Source organism: Lemur catta, chromosome 17 (assembly GCF_020740605.2).
Source record: "Lemur catta isolate mLemCat1 chromosome 17, mLemCat1.pri, whole genome shotgun sequence".
In the NCBI taxonomy this organism is placed as follows: Eukaryota; Metazoa; Chordata; class Mammalia; order Primates; family Lemuridae; genus Lemur; species Lemur catta.
The window spans coordinates 21,361,591-21,381,656 of NC_059144.1; the positions used below are offsets into that span (position 1 = coordinate 21,361,591).

Sequence of the window (20,066 nt, forward strand, 5' to 3'; positions counted from 1 at the left end):
TTGAGCCCAGGAGTTTGAGGTTCCTGTGAGCTAGGCTGATGCCATGACACTCTACCTTGGGCAACAGAGTGAGACTCTGTCTCAAAAAAAAAAAAAAACAAAAAGAATTATAAAGAACAGAACATAAGAGAAAGCCTGGTCAAGAATTATGAAAAACAGGAAGTCAGAGTAAGCTGACTAATTTACTGCTACAGTTTGAATAACTGCTGTCTGTTTACTAAAAGTAGGATAATGTATAACAACTGTAGTTTTTATTCTATATAAATAGAGCAGAAAATCCATTATAGTTTTGTAGCTATTTATAGACTACCTGCATGCATTCTGGATTTTTTTTTCATAAATAATTAGCTACTTCTATATTTACGAATTGGCTTGTTCCTTTGGGTTTCAATTTCTTATTTCCCGAACATCAAGCCATTAAATCTAGCCAGGCCTTGAAATTTCTCTGTGGTAAAAGGAGGGGTTTGGATCAGGTCATCACTGTGGTCCCCCACTTTGCAAATACTGAGGTTTTTCTTTAAACATAAAGTCTTCCCTAACTGGTTTCTTCTTTTCTTACACAAACTTTTGTATTCTATCTTTGAATGAATGAATGAATGAATGAATGAATGTTCTTTATCTGTATGCTAAAGATCTTGTCCAGCAAAGTAAACTCTTAAAACAGTGGTCTCCAACCTTTTTGGCACCAGGGATCGGTTTCATGGAAGACAATTTTTCCACAGACAGGTTTGGGGGTGGGGTGGGAGATGGTTTTGGGATGAGTCAAGTGCATTACATTTATTGTGCAGTCAGACCTCTCTGCTAATGACAATCTGTATTTGCAGCTGCTCCCTGGTGCTAGCATTACCACCTCAGCTCCACCTCAGATCATTAGGCATTAGATTCTTATACAGAGTGCACAACCTAGATCCCTCACATATGCAGTTTACAGTAGGGTTTGCACTCCCATGAGAATCTAATGCCCCCACTGATCTGACAGGAGGCAGAGTTTATGTGGTGATGTGAGCTATGGGGAGCAACTGTAAATACAGATGAAGCTTCGCTTGCTTGCCCACCACTCACCTCCTGCTGTGCAGCTTGGTTCCTAATAGTCCACAGATGGACACCAGTCCATGGCCCGGGGTTTGGGGACCACAGTCTTAAAGGAACCTAGGGCTTATGTTCAGTGTCTTCTGCAGAAGCAGTAGCATACTACCTGGGTATAATGACCATAAATATTGGTTTGCCTGGATTATCTGGTGTTTGGCTGTTGTTTTGGCATAATTATTGTAGTACCTCCTTTACCTCTATAAGTATCCTGCTATAGATGATGGTCCTCTTGCCCGTGGGCACAGATGTTTTGTTTGGCCTGTATAAGTATGTTATAAAAATAATATGATACTTATTTTTATTTCATTCAATTTTTTCATTTAAATATCAAGACCTTTTACATGAAAAGCTTTTAAAAATCAGAAGCTACGGAATACTGGGTTGGAGTTTCTACATGGGTTACTGCTGTCAGGCTAAATGATGGCCACTTCTTTTAGGATGGGAAGTAAGCTTCCTACCCTTTTTGTTTATATATGTTGAACCCTGACCCCTTAAGGCATTTGGGTTTGCAACCCCTGATGCATAGTAATCTAAGTATTGTGTCAGTACACAGAACATATTAATAACAATGTAGTTTTCCTTTCCCTCCAGTGACAGTACCTATATATATTCTCTTTGAATCTTTTACTTGTCTGACACATATGATTCAATTAATGTTAGTTTCCCTTTTCCATAGACCAACGTTTAATAATGGGCAGCTTTCATTAGAATCACTTGGGGAATTTATTAAAAATGCTGCCTCAGTTCAGGCCTTGAGGTCCATCAGTCTGCATTTTTAACAGATTTTCCTCTAAGTGATTCTTTTGTTTGTTTGTTTTTAATTTCTCCGGATCTACTATAAGTCGACTCTTGTATCACTCAAATCTAGAGACCACTACCATAGACTAGTAACAAAGTTTCAAAACATGACTTTAAATTTTTTTTTCTTTTTTAATATTTTATTTACAGCCGGGCACAGTAGCTCACACCTGTAATCCCAGCACTTTGGGAAGCCAAGGTGGGAGGATAGCTTAAGGCCAGGAGTTTGAGATCAGCCTAGGCAACAGACCCCATCTCTATCAAAAATTTTTTAAAAAATTAACTGGCATGGTAGCTTATGCCTGTGGTCCTAGCTACTGGGGAAGCTGAGGTGGGAGGTTCGCTAGAGCCTAAGAGTTTGAAGTTACATTGAGCTATGTTTATGCCACTGCACTCCAGCCTGGGCAATAGAGAGAGACCCTGTCTCCAAAAATGAAAAAAAAAATTTTATTTGCATGCTAAATACTCATCTGAAATAATTTAGTAATTCTGTTTTGTGTGTGTATTGTAACAACTAACAATGTGAAAACTTAGATAAATTTTATGTTTTGGGGTGTGTGTTAATCTATTTAATTATTATATGACAACCCAAAATAATTTTTTCTTCCTAGATTTTAAAAGGAGAATGCCTCCTGGACCTTTCTAGTTTCACTGATAATAGGTAAGTATCTAGCATTAATGGTGTCTGGCATATCACAAGCTGCCAATAATGATTTTTTGTAATTTGTTAAGCATAACATTATATCAGAATAACTCCTCCTAATTCAAATTCCTTCTGCTTTAGTGGCATTGAATGAGTATTGTCACTCACTGAGCCTTAATGGCGTTATGTACATTTATTTTAATAAATCATTGGCATTTAAAACAGCTACTCTCCTGAGAAATTATAAATGGACCCATTGATGCTGTATTTGATTTTGTATTCTTTCATTAATCACCTGACGGCAGATTCAGAATACCCATATTTCAAAGCCATTATTTCTTCCTCAATGATCAAGTATCACTTTCTTTTCCTTAATTACATTCAACTAGTTTTCAGATTAAGTATATCTTCTCTTTTCACTCACTTTTCAATTAATTTATTGCTCTATATGTGAATGTGAAGAGTTTCTATAATCAGATAGGACCCTCTGATATTGTTAGATGGGCAGAGTTAATAAAAACTAGAAAGTCCTCAACTTTTCCAAGCTGTGGACTCTAAATCTATCTTTAAATCAAGATAAATCCATTGTGTAATTAAATATTATTCCAGCAGCTTAAAATTAATTTTCTTTGCAGCAAAGCAGTGAACAAAGAATATGAAGAGTATGTTTTAACTGTTGGTGATTTTGATGAGAGGATCTTTTTGGGAGCAGATGCAGAAGAAGAAATTGGAACCCCTCGAAAGTTCCCTGGTGATACGCCATTAGGGAAACTAACAGCACAGGCTCATGTGGAGTATAACCTTCAACAACACTTTGAAAAAGTAATATAACCTAGCCTGGCCTCAGTCTTGAATGATCTTTTCTTCTTTCTGTGTGATTCTACTAACAGCAGAAGCATCTTTCGAGTTAAATCTTGAGTTTCTTCTACTAATTCATGTTTCCTATGAAAGCCTGACAAGGTAATTTGTAAAACTATTTCATTTAGTATTTTTACCTCATTTCCTGCTATTATTCATATTTTGTATACATTTAACCAATATGCCTGGGTTTATTGGTAAATGTATTTGTCTTTTTACATAAAGAGGAATTTTTGCTTTTTTAGCATTCTTTCTTTGCTTCAACTTAGCTTCTGTTAGGTTTCTTTAAAGTGTAGTTTGCTTTCCTACCCATGGCACAGACTACATGCTCTTCTCTAACTTCAGCTGTATAACTCTGGATTTGATTGTTAATGGCCAAGGCTTAATTTTTTATCTTTTTTTTTTTTATTTTTTGAGACAGAGTCTCACTCTGTTGCCTGGGCTAGAGTGCCATGGCGTCAGCCTAGCTCACAGCAACCTCAAACTCCTGGGCTCAAGCAATCCTTCTGCCTCAGCCTCCCGAGTAGCTGGGACTACAGGCATGCACCACCATGCCCGGACAATTTTTTCTATATATTTTTAGTTGTTCAGCTAATTTCTTTCTATTTTTAGTAGAGACAGGGTCTCGATCTTACTCAGGCTGATCTCGAACTCCTGAGCTCAAATGATCCACCGACCTCGGCTTAATTTTTTATTTATGTGTAAAATGGCTTGGAGGATGAGGTCTAATGGAAAATTCATTGGTCTAGAAGGTAGAAAACCTAAGTTTTAGTCCAAGCACTACCATTGTCTTTGTCACCTTAAACAAGTTTTTTGACTTCTCTGTGCTTGTTTCCTCATATGTAAAATTAAAATGTGTATACGTTATGTATATTTCACATGAATTTTATGAAGATAAAATAAGATTATAGGTAGAAAGTGCTTTGAAAAACTATTATTCAAAAATAAGGATGTTATTAGCATAGTGTTGCTAAAAATTTGCTGGATATTCACCAAATATGAATAGAGAAGATGGTGTATGTACTTAATTAAATACATAAGGGGAAAGATAACTTTTTAATGTCACAGATTTTTCTTTTCTGACAGAAAAGATCGTTTGCACCTTCTACCCCATTGACAGGACGGCGATATTTACGAGAAAAAGAAGCAGTCATTACTCCTGTTGCATCAGCCACCCAAAGTGTAAGCCGGTTACAGAGTATTGTGGCTGGATTGAAAAATGCACCAAGTGAACAACTTATAAATATTTTTGAGTATGTATAATACTGTTATTTTTCTAAATGTCGTTTTAAAATTGGATTCTGTATTCTATTCTATTTTTAGTATATTCAGAATTTTTGACATAGTGGATATAAATCTGGCAAGTTTTACTATACCATTTCAATCATAAAATATATTGACTTACGGCTGGGCGCGGTGGCTCACTCCTATAATCCTAGCACTCTGGGAGGCCAAGGCGGGTGGATCGCTCGAGGTCAGGAGTTCGAGACCAGCCTGAGCAAGAGCGAGACCCCGTCTCTACTAAAAATAGAAAGAAATTAGCTGGACAACTAAAAATATATAGAAAAAATTGGCTGGGAATGGTGGTGCATGCCTGTAGTCCCAGCTACTCGGGAGGCTGAGGCAGAAGGATTGCTTGAGCCCAGGAGTTTGAGGTTGCTGTGAGCTAGGCTGATGCCATGGCACTCTAGCCCAGGCAACAGAGTGAGACTCTGTCTCAAAAAAAAAAAAAAAAAATATATATATATATATATACACACACACACATATATATATATATTGACTTACAACCAGATAGAAGTACGTATTAAAAATTATATATAATATCCCGGTGTGGTGGTATGCACCTGTAGTCCCAGCTACTTTTTTTTTCTCTTTAGAGTCTTGCTCTGTCCTGGTTACTAGATTACAGTGGTACAGTCATACCTCACTACACCCTCAAACTCCTAGGCTCAAGGGATCCGCCTGCTTCAGCCTCCCAAGTAGCTAGGACTACAGACGCACGCCACCATATCTGGCTTTTTTTTTTTTTTTTTTTTTTTAAGAGACAGAGTCTCACTGTGTTGCTCAGGCTGAGACCCTGCTCTTTAAAAAAATTATCTATAATGTTATTTCATAGGATTATAAACTTTCAAAGATATGTATATATCTTAAAGTTTATTTAGCTCTGACATTCTACTCTTGTAACTAACTACCCGTGAGTTATGCATGTTTTTTCTTTCATATTGACTTTAAATGAATTAAATCTAAATGTCCATCAGATAGGGGACTGATTACATATTGGTGGTACAGCCATAAAATGGAATTTTATGTAGTTTTTTCTTCTACAAAAAGGGATATTTGCTGGTTAAAGATGGTAGAATAAAGCCAGATCAGAGAACTTTCTTGCCTAATACTTAATGAAAAAAGAGAATAGTAAAAACCAGCAAAATATTTATCAGCAGCAACCAAATGAGGAGAGGGACATAATTTCATGCCATAAATTTCCAAAATAGACATCAAGAAAGGAAATGATGATTCGGGTGCCCATCCCTAAGAAATAGTGCTGGGGAAAGAGGGTATGTTGATAGACTCTTGAGAATGCTCATTAATACCTCAGATTTAGAGAGAAACAAATGGGATGAGTAGGCAGGTGGGTAAAAAGTCGTAGAAACCTCCCCAAGTGAAAGTCCCTATTTACCACGACCAGGATCCCACTAGAAATAGAACAACTGCCAGGGGCTGCCATTTTCCAACATTCCATGATGATTTGGGAAGAGAGCCTCATAAAACTAGGAGATATCCCTGACTAGGTATAGTGAACCCTGGAATGGGGACATTTAACTAAATCTCAGAAGAGAAAGCAAATCTCTGGTCCTCCAATAAAAGTTGAACATAGTGCCAGCTGAGCTCTCCCCCTGTTTCTCAAACCTTTAGGATACAGAAAACTGGACAGAACAATCCCTAGCATCAGAAATACCTCAGAATAGCAGTCCTCAACTTTTTTGGCACCAGGGACCAGTTTCATGGAAGACAGTTTTTCTACAGACTGGGGGTGGGGGTCTGGGATGTCATGGCGGGGGGGTGGTGCAGGGCTCAGGCAGTGATATGCGACCTGTTTCCTAACAGGCCACGATACTTGGCCATGGCCCAGGGGTTGGAGACCGCAACCTCAGAAGATAAGCATTTTGCTGGTAAGGTAGTAAGACTTTTATGGAGATCTGCCTTCCATAGCATTTGAGTAAATAGGTCTGGACTAAACTGCTCGTTTAAGCATATATAAGTTGAAAAGATACAACAAGGCAACTATACAAACATTTTATAGCAACAAGAAAAAGAAGGAAGGAAGTATAGAATGCAAAAGTTAAAAAAAAACCTAGATACAAATAAATGGAAAGACATCTGTATTCATGGACTGGAAGACTTAATATTGTTAAAATGTCTATGTCATATAAAAGTGATCAACAGAGTCAGTGCAATCCCTATCAAAATCCCAATGTCATTTTTTTGTAGACATAAAAGAAAAACAACCTAAAATTCATACGTAATCTCAAGGGACCCTGAATAGTCAAAATGATCTTGAGAAAGAACAAAGCTGGATACTATACACTTTCTGATTTTGAAACCTATTACAAAGCTACGGTAATCAAAACAGTATGGCATTGACCTAAAGACAGACCTGTAGACCAATGGAACAGAGCAGAGAGCCTAGAAATAAACCATCACATACATGGTCATGTAATCTTTGACAAGGGTGCCAAAACTATGCAATGGAGAAAGGATAATCTCTTCAACTGGATATCCATACAAAAAATGAAGATAGACTCTTTTATTTTTTGAGACAGAGTCTCAATAGAGCACAGTGGTGTCATCGTAGCTCATGGTAACCTGAAACTCCTGGGCTCAAGTGATCCTCTTACCTCAGCCTCCTGAGGAGCTGGGACTATAGGCATGGCTAATTTTTCTATTTTTAGTGGAGACGGGATCTCACTCTTACTCAGACTGGTCTTGAACTCCTGAGCTCAAGCAATCCTCCCACCTTGGCCTCCCAGAGTGCTTGGATTACAGGCCACCATGCCTGGTCTGAAGATAGATTCTTATCTTACATTATATTCAAAAATTAACTTGAAATGCATTAAAGATCCAAACATAAGACCTAAAGCTATAAAATTACTAGAAGAAAAACATGAGGAAAAAGTTTTATTGCATTGGAATGAGCGATGATTTCTTGACTATGACACCAAAAGCACAGGTAACAAAAGGAAAAATAGACAAATGGGACTATATCAAGCTTAAAAACTTTTACAAGGCAAGGAAAACAACCCACAGAGTAAAGAGACAACCTATAGAATGGAAGAAATATTATAATTACAAACCATGTATCAGATAAGGGGTTCATACCCAGAATATGTAAAGAACTCCTACAACTCACTAACAAAAAACAAATAATTCAGTTAAAAAGTGTATAAAGAGTTGGGTAGACATTTCTCAAAAGGAGATATACAGATGGCTAACAAGCATCTGAAAAAATGCTCAACATCACTAACCAGGGAAATGTAAATCAAAACCACTCCTGCCCTCACCACTTACAGACCTAGTTTCTGTGTCCCTGGTGGGCATGGCACCCCAGAACCTTCATGCCCCTCACCACTAGTCTGAGGGAGCCCTCTTTTACCTCCTGTTCTTCCACCTTGAGCTGTGACACAGATGACAAGAGCATGTAAGGCACCTGTGAAGATGCTTCTCTGTGCAAGAGTCGATGTCAGTTGTGTTAGAGTTTCATTACCTATGCATATGGACGTGGTTGTTATTTTGGGTGCCTTGGCTGGACAACTGTGACCATAGCCTCTGGATACTTTAGTTCCTATGCCATTTAGGGATCATTTGAAGAAGGAGCACAAATCCTGATTTCTGTTCGAAAGCCATGTATCTATTGATACCTTCTGATGAGATCAAGAAAGAACCCGTACTAAAACTTACAATGTGAGGGTCAGTGACTTGGAAGAAAATCTCAGAGGTTGGTGGAGCTCTCTTAAGAAATGCTATATCACCAACACCCTTGATTGCACAACAGTCAATATTCTGTGGAAACTCACAGACATCCTGAAAGTGAAGACTTAACTTATTCCACCCATCGTTTTCTTTTTTAAAAATTTATATTTTTTTAGAGACAGGATCTCACTCTGTAACCCAGGCTGGAGTACAGTGATGCTTTCATAGCTCACTGCAGCCTCGAACTCCCTGGCTCAAGCGATCCTCCTGCCTCAGACTCCTGATTAGCTAGTACTACAGGTGCCTGCCACCATGCCCGGCTAATTTTTTTTTTTTTTTTTTTTTGACAGAGTCTCACTCTGTTGCCCAGGTTAGAGTGAGTGCCGTGGCGTCAGCCTAGCTCACAGCAACCTCAAACTCCTGGGCTTAAGCTATCCTACTGCCTCAGCCTCCCGAGTAGCTGGGACTATAGACATGCGCCACCATGCCCGGCTAATTTTTTGTATATATATTTTTAGTTGGCCAGATAATTTATTTCTATTTGTAGTAGAGACGGGATCTCGCTCTTGCTCAGGCTGGTCTCGAACTCCTGACCTTGAGCAATCCACCCGCCTCGGCCTCCCAGAGTGCTAGGATTACAGGCGTGAGCCATCGCGCCCGGCCCTGGCTAATTTTTAAAATTTTTTTGTAGTGACGAAGTCTTGCTATGTCTTTTTCTTTTTACGTGTGTGCAAGAGACAAACATGATAATCTATTTAAGTCTAAAACAACTTTTTTGATAACCACAAAATTAAAATTGTAGGTGATAAGAAAAAGTTAATTTAAAAAAAAAGAACTACTGGGAAGCGGGATGGTGCCTCATACCTGTAATCCCAGGACTTTGGAAGTCCGAGACAGGAGGATAACTTGAGCCCAGGAGTTCGAGACCAGCCTGAGCAACATAGCAAGACCCTATCTCTACAAAAAGAAAAAGAAAAATTAGCCAGTCATAATGGTGCACACCTGTAGTCTTATCAACTCGGGAGGCTGAGGCAGAAGGATCTCTTGAGCCCAGGAGTTCGAGGCTGCAGTGAGCTATGATCGTGCCACTGTACTCTAGCCTGGGCAACAGAGTGAGACCCTGTCTCAAAAAGAAAGAGAGAGAGAGAGAGAGAGAAAGAAGAGAAGAGAAGAAAAGAAAGAAAGAAAACCACAATGAGATGTCACCTCACATCTGTTAGGATGACTACTATTCCCCCTCCCGAAAATAACCCAGATTGCAAGTCTTGGTAAGGATGTAGAAAAATTGGAACTGTTGTACACTATTGGTAGGACTGTAAAGTGCTACAGCTGCTATGGAAAACAGCATAAAGATTCTCAAAAAATTAAAAATACAATTACCATATGACTCAGCAGTGCCACTTCTGGGTATATTTTCAGAAGAATTGAAAAATTATTAGTTGGGCATGGTAGCACATGCCTGTAGTCCCAGCAACTCAGGAGACAGATGGGACGAGCCCAGGAATTTCGGGCTACAGTGGGCTATGATCATGCCACTGCACTCCAGCCTGGACAACAGAGTAAGACCTTGTCTTTAAAAAAAAAAAAGAAGAAGAAGAAGAAAATCTTGTCATATGCTAAAACATGGATAAACCTTGAGTAAATTATGCTAAGTGAAATAAGCCAATCACAAAAAGACAAATACTGCATAATTCCACTCATATGAGGTGGTATATAAAATAGTCAAACTCATAGAAACAAAGTTTTTTTACATGTGTAAAAAATGTAACTTTTTATTATACATAATTTTATATATTATATATGAAATATTTTACATATATAAAGCTTTGTTTACATATACAGGTTTACAACTAAGAATAGAATTTTGGCTTGTCCCAGCTACTCGAGAGGCTGAGGGGGGAGGATTGCTTGAGCCAAGGAATTTGAGGCTTCTTCAGTGAGCCATGATCGCACCACTGCACTCTAGCCTGGGTGACAGAGTGAGATCCTGTGTCTTAAAAAACAAAAAACTTTGGCTACTAAAAAACAAACTAATTTTTGAAAGAAGGAATGTAGACACTCTGATGTTTTCCTGGTAATTAGGTTCCTCTTGTATTTTGTAGATCTTGTATACGTAATCCAATGGAAAACATTATGAAAATAGTGAAAGCAATAGGAGAGACTTTCTGCCAACACTATACTCAATCAACAGATGAACAGCCAGGATCTCACATAGGTAAGAAGCAGAAATAAAATCGGCACAATATTGAAGGTCGATAGATTGTCCCCCAAAAAGCACAAATTCAAGTTTTTTCCTTGCCTATTTTTCTTAATGTATCAAATTTAAATGTATATAATTTTTGTTCTTCAGTCCTTAACAACTAAAATTCATGAACTCCTTTTTTCCCTGTATTTCCCCTGTAGACTTTGCTGTAAACAGACTAAAGCTGGCAGAAATTTTGTATTATAAAATATTAGAGACTGTAATGGTTCAGGAAACACGAAGACTTCATGGAATGGACATGTCAGTAAGTAAATTCACTCTCCCAGCCATTGGCAAGGTCTAAAATCTTAGCCTGGAAGTAGTGTTTTTAGATGCTCTATAGGGCATTGTAGAGGTCAGCAGTTTATGGCAAATGAGGCCAAGATGACATTTTTGTTGACTTTGGCACATGCAGGCCTAGCTGTGTGTAGGCAGAAATGTGAAATATGTAAAATTCATCTTTGGTACACAATGTCCTTTCCCTGTAGGTCCTTTTTTCTGGTCCTTCATTCCTAGGTAGTGATAATGAACCCCCCTAACTATTAAGCTAACTGATAATTAAGATATTTTTCCATACCTCCAAGGATTTTGGATTATAAAATGGTGGGAATTTTTAAAAATTGCTTCATTTTCCTTGACTATTTGACCAAGTCCAACCACTCTCTACAATAAGCTATGTAAATAATTTTTCTATAAGTCAAAACTATCATATGATCTTTCATTTCCTCTTCTCTCCTTTTTTCCCCTGTAGTCAGTCATTCTGGGAATCTTCTGACCTTCTATTTCAATAGGAAGAGGTTGACATCTAAGAATGCTACATAACTATTGTAATAGAATTTCTCTTTGTTTTCATCTGGAAATTTTCTTTGTATCTCTTCTGTGTTGGTTACCCTCTATTGGGGGGGGGGGGAGTTCTATATCTTTCTCTTTTGTAGTTTACCCTAACATCTTGGTAGAGCATACACTCTCATGGCTTTTGGAGAAAGAAGTAAATTTTTTAACTTTTTATTTTTAAAATAATTATAAATTCACAAAGAGTTGCAAAAGTAGTACAAAGAAGTCCCAGGTACCCTTTACCCTGTTTCCCCTAGTGGTTACAATTTATAATATCAAAACTAGGAAATTGACATTGAAACAGTGTGTATCTGTCTATACAATTGTATCACATGTGTAGATTATATAGCCACCACCAAACTCAAGATACAGAATTGTTCTGTAACCACAAAGATCTTCCTCATATTGCCCTGTATAGTCATACTTCCCTCAGCCACTGCTGTTTTCCATTTCTATACTTTATAAAAGACATTCTGTATGAATTCATTTTTAAAATTATGTTGAAGTTATTTCAGGAACCAGGATATGCTTTATCTTGGTAAATGTTCTGTGTACACTTGAAAAGAATGTATACAGTAAATTCTCAATGTTGTTAGTAGGTTCTTGGAAACTGTGACTTAAGGCAAAATGATGTGTAATGAAACAAATTTTGTCACAGGCTAATTGATATAAATAAGAATTAAGTTCTTATGGCATATTTCTGGTCACAAAAATATCACCAAACTTCTAAATGAAGACCTGAACCCTTTTAATGTTAAACATTGAAATAAATGAGCTATACATACATTTAAGAAAGATTAATAAAAACAAGTAAGATAATTATTTACCCAGTTATTCCATTCTGGGTCACAGGTGGCTAGATCCTATCCTGGCAGCTCACGGCACAAGGCAGGAACCAACCTTGGACAGGGCACCATTCCATCACAGGGTGCACTCACACACCCACACTCATACAGGGGGAGTTTAGACTCGCCAATTAATGTGCACATCTTTAGGATCTGAGAAGAAACTGAATTACCCAGAGAAAACACACACAGACATGGGAAGAATGCACAAACTCCATATAGACATTGGCCCCCACCAGGAATTGATTTTTTTCATTAATGTTATAACAAAATGAGCTTGAACAAAACAATGTTGGTTGACAGCCTGCTGTATTCTATTGTTGGATGAGTTTCTATAAACATCAGTTGTATCTTGGTTGATGATTTGTTGAGTTTTATATCCTTGCTGATTTTCTGTCTAGTTCTATCAGTTGTTGCAAGAAGGGTGTTGAAGTGTCCAAATATAATTATGGATTTGGACTTTTTTTTCAGTCTGTCAGTTTTTTTCTTCACATATGTTGAACCTCTGCTGTTTGGTGCATACACATTTAGGATTGCTTACTGTTTTCTTGGTGAATTGACACTTTTATCATAAAATGTTCTCTGTCCGTGGTACTTCTGTCTGCTCTGAAATCTACCTGATGTTTATATATGGCCACTCCTGCTTTGTTTTGATCAATGTTTGCATGATGTATCTTTTTACATCCTTTTACTTTAAAGTGACGTATATCATTATCTTTGAAGTGTATTTCTTTTTCTTTTTCTCTTTTTTTTTTTTTTGAGACAGAGTCTTGCTGTCTTGCCCCAGCTAGAGTGCAATGGTATCATCATAGCTCACTGCAAACCTCAAACTCCTAGGCTCAAGCAATCATCCTGCCTCAGCTTCCCAAGTAACAGGGCTATAGGCATATGCGATCACGCCCAGCTAATTTTTTCTATTTTTAGTAGAGACAGGGTCTCACTCTTGCTCAACCTGGTCTCAAACTCCTAAGCTCAAGCAATATTCCTGCTTCAGCCTCCCAGAGTGCTATGTTTATAGGCATAAGCCGCCATACCTAGCCCGAAGTGCATTTCTTATAGGCATTTCTTATTAATTTGTTCTGCTAATATTTGTCTTTTTTTTTCTCCTTTTAAAAAAATTTTTAATAGATTTAGGGATACAAGTTGAATTCCATTACTCAATGTATATGTTGCATAGTAGTGGAGTCTGGGCTTTTGGTGTACTCATCATCCAAGTAGTGTACCTTGTACCCCATAGGTACTTTCTCATCCCGCACCCCTTCCAGCTTCCCTCCTTATGAATCACCAGGGTCCATTATACCAGTCTATATGTCCTTATTGTTGCCATAGTTTAGTTCCCACTTGTAAGTAAGACCATATGGCTTTTATTTTTCTGTCCCTGAGCTACTTTACTTAGGATAATGGCCTCCACTTCCATTGAAGTTGCTGCAAAAGACATTATTTCATTCTTTCTTATTGCTGAGTGGTACTCCATGGGGTGTGTGTGTGTGTGTGTGTGTATCATAATTTCTTTATCCATTCATCAGTTGATGGGCACTTAGGTTTATTCTGTGTCTTTGCAATTGTGACTTGTGCTGCAATAAACATACGAGTGGAGGTATCTTTTTGATATAATGATTTTGTTTCCTCTAAGTAGATACCATGTAGTGGGATTACAAGATCAAATGGTAGATCTACTTTTAGTTCTTTCAGAAATCTCCATATTGATCTCTATAAAGGTTGTACTAATTTACATTCCCAAGAAGAGTGTATAAGTGTTCCATTTTCACCACAACCACTGAGCAAAATTAGCTATCTTAAGAAAACTCCTTATGAGTTTGAGAGCTCAAATTTTTACCTCTGGTGATCTAGCATAATATAATTTGCACAAATTATTTAATCTTATTTTTATAGTTTTCTTTATAGAAGGGCAAATAGTAAAATTGCTCAGAAATTAATTAAACTGTGGTCTTTCTCTGTCCCAAGGTTCTTTTAGAGCAAGATATATTTCATCGTTCCTTGATGGCTTGTTGTTTGGAAATTGTGCTCTTTGCCTACAGCTCACCTCGTACATTTCCTTGGATTATTGAAGTTCTCAATTTGCAACCATTTTACTTTTATAAGGTGAGAAGAGGGCAAAGTTCAGTTATGGTGACTCATATAAACCTTGTATTTATCTTAGTGCTGAAGAGACACTGTTGTAATGTCTGGAAAATATTTCCAGATGTGTTCTGAAAATATACATTCCTTTTGGGTGAAATGCAGAACAAAAAAGGAGAGTATGTACATATCAGTAAATTAATCTAATCTCACAGCTTCAGTTCTTTTTCTTTCACTGACTTGCAAATATGACCTGGAAATAAGTACTTAACTTCAAAGTTTTCATATTTGTGAATGGAAATCATAATCCCATTAAATGGGTGCAGCATAATGAAGAACAAAAAACTACTTTCTACCAGGAGAAAGAAAAGGCCTAAAAGTGATTGTGATGATGGTCTTAACTAAAGAAGATGTAATAACAGATTCTGCTTCTTCCCCAAATTTGAACTAATTCAGTGTAGATGAATCTTATTTACCTTGCCTTTTTTTTTTTGCTAGAACTACTTTTATTAACCTTTTTCTGTAGAATATGTAGAATGTAAATATCACAGCTATTGAGCTATGTCATCACAGTCAATAACATTTAATCATCACAATCAATAACATTTAATGTTACCCAGTATCCAAATTTAATACTAATGCTACTGTTAGGCCTATTGGCATGATTTAGTTAATATTTGGTCATCTGGGATACTTTCAAACTACTGATACAGATTATTAGAAAGCTTCTCTGTTTGAATTGTTGACTGCATGTGATTAAAATATAGTGATTCTATATACTTATTTTAATATTGATGTGTATATTCAGTTTTTGCATTAGGAAAAGTTTTGTTTTTGCCCACAACCTAATAGCAATTTGTTTTTATTTGTAGCATCCTTATTTTATTCAAGGAGCTAAATGCTGGCTGGGTATTGTAGTTCACGATGTAATTCTAGCACTTTGAGAGGCCAAGGCAGAAGGATCACCTGAGGCCAGGAGTTCGAGACCAGCCTGGGCAATAGCCAGACCCTATCTTTACAAAAAATAGAAAAATGAGCTGGCCATGAAGCATGCGCCTATAGTCTCAGCCACTTGGGAGGCTGAGGCAGGAGGATCACTTGAGCCCAGAAGTTTGAGGATGCAGTGAGCTATGATGATACCACTACACTTTAGCCCAGGCAACAGAGGGAGACCCTGTCTCAAAAAAAAAAAAACAAAGAAGCTTAATGCCTTTGTTTTTTAATCACATAAATGATATATGCTCATTGAAGAAAACCAGAAGATACACGTCAATATAAATATTAAAATCACATAATCTAATTGTTAATAATCAGTATTAGTATTTTTGTGCATATACTTATACTTTGTTCTAGGTATTTTCCCTTATTAAAATGGAATTATAGTATATATAAGGAAAGTTACTGTACGTAGTTTATTCATTCTGTTCTTTTGAGATATTGGGAAGAACAGTTGGAAAGGAGCAGTACATTCAAAATAGAACTGGACTGGCAACCCAACAGCTGACTTCTACCACTGTTGGGCTATGGACTAATTTCCACCTATCAGTGCCTCAACTTTTCATATATAAAATAAAACATGAAAAACAGAAATGTGGGTGAAAAGTATTTTTAAAGACCTTAAAGCTCCTTTATAAATTACAAGATATTAGTAAGCCACAGAATTATGATTCACAGATGGCATCAGTTCTTTGTCAAAGAATAAGCCCGGAGTTGAATTGACTGCTTGAAACCACATTGTCTTCTCAATTTTCTCCTCTCCAGGTTATTGAGGTGGTAATTCGCTCAGAGGATGGTCTCTCAAGGGACATGGTAAAACACCTGAACAGCATCGAAGAACAGATTTTGGAGAGTTTAGCATGGAGTCATGATTCTACACTATGGGAGGCCCTCCAGGCTTCTGCAAACAAAGTTCCTACTTGTGAAGAAGTGAGTTAGGGCAAGGCTGATAATTCCATCATTTAAAAGATAGCTTTATCGAGATATAATTACATACTATACAATTCACCTATTTAAAGTATACAATTCAGTGATTTTTAGTATGTTCGTAGATATGTGCAACCATCACCACAGTCAATTTTAGAACATATTCATCATTTCAATAAGAAACCCACATCCTTTAGCTATCACTTCTCTGTGTACCATCTTCTTTCTAGTTCTAAGTAACCACTAATCTACTTTCTATCTCATAAATTTATCAGTTTCTTTACATTTTATATAAATGAAATCATAAAAATATCCTTTGTGACTGGTTTCTGTCACTTAGCATGAGGTTTTTAAGGTTCATCTGTGTTATAGCATGTATCAGCATTTCATTTCCTTTTATTGCCAAGTAATACTCCATTGTATGGTTATGCCACACTTTATTTATTCATATATCAATCATAGACATTTGGATTGTTTCCAACTTTTGGCTATTATGAATGATGCTTCTATGAACATTCAGGCACAAGTTTTTATGTGGACATATATTTTCATTTTCCTTGGGTATATATCTAGGTGGAATTGCTGGGTGATGTGGTAACTTTCTTTAAACTTTTGGGGAACTGTCAGACTATTTTCTAAAGTGGCTGCTCCATTAATACTGTTTTCATCAGATTGTTTTCTAAAGTGGCTGTACCATTAGTACACCACCATCAGTGTATAAAGATTCCAATTTCTCCATCTCCTTACTAATGCTTGTTTTTATCGGTCTTTTTGATTCTAGGGATCCTAGTGGGTATGAACTGGTATCTCATTGTGGTTTGGATTTGCATTTCCCTGATGGCTCATGATGTTGAACATCTTTCCATGTACATAATTGGCCTTTTGCATATCTTTGGAGAAATTTTCTTTCAGATCTTTTGCCCATTTTTAATTCGGTTATTTTTATTACTGAGTTATAGAAGTTATTTATATATTCTAGGTACAATTCCCTTATCACATACATGATTTGCAAAACTTTTCTCCCATTCTTTAAGTTGCCTCTTTACTTTCTTGACATGTCTTTTAGAACACAAAAATTTCTAATTTTAACGATGTCTAACTTACCTATTTTTAATTTTGCTTGTGCTTTTGGTGTCATATCTAAGAAACTATTAATCTCATCATTTTTTAATTTTCAAAGGTGTATGTAAAGAGTTGAATACTTCATTAGTGGTATTTAGAATAAAAAAGACAAATATTTGTGCCAAAAGTTGTACACAAATCAAATCATACATTAAACAGTTCAGTATCCTGTGAGAAATTGAGGTATTTACTCTACCTCTTCTGTTATTCTTTTGTAACTCCTGTGTTTTTTTGGGTGTTTCTTGAAGACATGGTCTTCCTTTGTTGCCTGGGCTAGAGTGCAGTGGTGTCATCATAGCTCACTGTAACCTCAAAACTCCTGGGCTAAAGTAATACTCTTGCCTCAGCCACCTACATAGCTGGGACTACAGGCGTACACCACCATACATGGCTAATTTTTAAATTTTTTTAGAGATGGGGGTCTCACTATTTTGCTCAGGCTAGTCTCAAGCTCCTGGCTTCAAGTGATCCCTTCACCTTGGCCTCCCAAAGCGCTAGCATTACAGGCATGAGCCACCACACTCTGCCAACTCCTGTCTTTTGCTCATCCTTTTCTTTTCTGTGTCTTCTTAAACTTCATTAATCTTTCATTTTTCCCTATCCCAAAATACTGGAAGAACTGTCCTAGACCTGGGAGAATTGAAAAAAGGATGGTTTCTTAAAATCTCTCTTGCACGCTTCTTTGGCCTTCTGTAGCAGACTGTGATTCATTGGGCGACCTTCAATATTCATCAGTATATTTCAATTGTAGAACTTTGAACTCCTTCAAGTTCAAAAAAAAGTGTGAAGGAGAAGGATTTAAGTTGAAGCCCTTGCTCTTATTATTTAGTAGTAGTGTGACCTTGGGCAAATTTCACATTCTGATCCTCAATTTTCCCATCCCAAAATGGAGAATGACAGTGCCTCCCTCACAGGTTTACTTCTAGTGATCAGTGACTTACGTAGATAAACTATAAGATTAAGTGAAATGAGCTCTTTTCATATATCTCACAACATGAGGCCATGTGCAGTGGCTCATGCTTGTAATCCCAGCACTTTGGGAGGCTGAAGCAGGAGGATCACTTGAGGCCAGGAGTTTGAGGTTGCTCTGATGATGCCACTATAGTCTAACCTGGGTTACAGAGATCCTATCTCAAAAAAAAAAAAAAAAAAACAGAAGTTAAGAAAATCTTTTTTCTTGAGTTTTCTTTTTTCTATTTCAAGTTTTAATCAGTGGATTTATCTGTATGTAAAGCAAAGGGTTTTTGTTTTCTACAGGTTATATTCCCAAATAACTTTGAAATAGTAAATGGAGGAAATGTACAGGGACATCTTCCCATGATGCCAATGTCTCCTATAATGCATCCAAGAGTCAAGGAAGTTCGGACCGATAGTGGGAGTCTTCGAAGGGGTAGGTTCAACATTGTAATAATAAAGAAAAAGTAACAAAGATCTTTTTTTTCAGAGAAAATTTTAAGTCTTATGAATACATTATTAAGAAATTAATTTATTAATCAGGATTCGAAAAGGGGCTTGATACTTGTGCCATCACCCTTTTGTGGTTCATTGTATACTTTTTTTATATTGCATTAGTGGAATTTTGAATATAATCTATCTTTTAAATTGCTATATCATTTATTGTGGAAATAATATTTTGGACTTTTGATAAATGTTTATAATCTTTCTTGAATACTAATGGAAAATTATTTAAATAAGCTAAAGCCAGGTGGCATGCACCTGTAGTCCCAGCTACTCAGGAGGCTGAGGTGGGAGAATTGTGAGTTAGAGCCAAGCCTGAGCAAAATATTGAGACCCTGTCTCCAAAAATAATAGAAAAAAGCTAAATAGCTACTTTTACAAATTTGACAAAAAGTTCCATTCTACCTTTGTCTGTGTATATCTCTGTAGAAAAATATTTAAGGCAAAACAGGATACTCATATTCTCTTTGGGACGCTTAAGTTCATCTAATAAAAGACATATCTATACTCTCTTAAAATAGTTCATTTTGAGCCTTACCAATGGGAAGACTTTAGTGCATTCTTTCTTAGTTTCTCTTGTGATCTAGCAAACTGATGTGTGCATCTTCTGGATTATATAGCTCTTGGATTTTTTTTTTAAATCAGTTAAGAAAATCTCCTGACTACACATTGTTCCCGAACAATCCTTAGATGAACAAGTATTCAGGTTACATAGTAAGGTACATCCATTTTTGGACTGTATGTGTATGTTTGTGCAGTTTTTACATTCAGTGCAGGATCATAAAAATGTGCAAGCTAGGAATGCAAAGCAATCTTTTTTTTTTTTTAAGAGGCAAGGTCTCACTCTGTCACCCAGACTGGAGTGCAGTGGCATGATCATAGCTCACTGTAGCCTTGAACTCCTGGGCTCAAGCAATCCTTGCGCCTCAGCCTCACCAAATAGCTGGGACTACAGGTATGCACCACCACGCTCAGCTAATTTTTTTTTACTTTTTATAGAGACAGGGTCTCACTGTGTTGCCCAGGCTGGTCTCAAGCTCCTGGTCCCAAGCTGTCCTCCTGCCTTGGCCTCCCAAAGTGCTGGGATTACAGGCATGAAGCATTGCCCTGGGCCTCAAAGCAATCTTAATAAATGGGAATTATTACAATTATTTTGTGACCTTTACAAATCTTGTCAAAATATTAAAAGCACTTCTTACTGCTG

At 37.0% G+C, this 20,066-nt stretch overlaps 1 protein-coding gene across 1 annotated transcript in view; it reads left to right on the forward strand.

The window, feature by feature from the left end:
* Positions 1-20,066, forward strand: part of RBL1 (RB transcriptional corepressor like 1) — a 59,839-nt gene that overhangs the window by 18,079 nt on the left and 21,694 nt on the right. The window contains exons 7-14 of the mRNA XM_045528629.1: positions 2,499-2,548; positions 3,166-3,352; positions 4,475-4,641; positions 10,462-10,574; positions 10,763-10,866; positions 14,246-14,383; positions 16,121-16,285; positions 18,662-18,794. Coding sequence (XP_045384585.1) covers positions 2,499-2,548; positions 3,166-3,352; positions 4,475-4,641; positions 10,462-10,574; positions 10,763-10,866; positions 14,246-14,383; positions 16,121-16,285; positions 18,662-18,794 — 1,057 coding nt within the window. The remainder of the gene's footprint in view (positions 1-2,498; positions 2,549-3,165; positions 3,353-4,474; positions 4,642-10,461; positions 10,575-10,762; positions 10,867-14,245; positions 14,384-16,120; positions 16,286-18,661; positions 18,795-20,066) is intronic.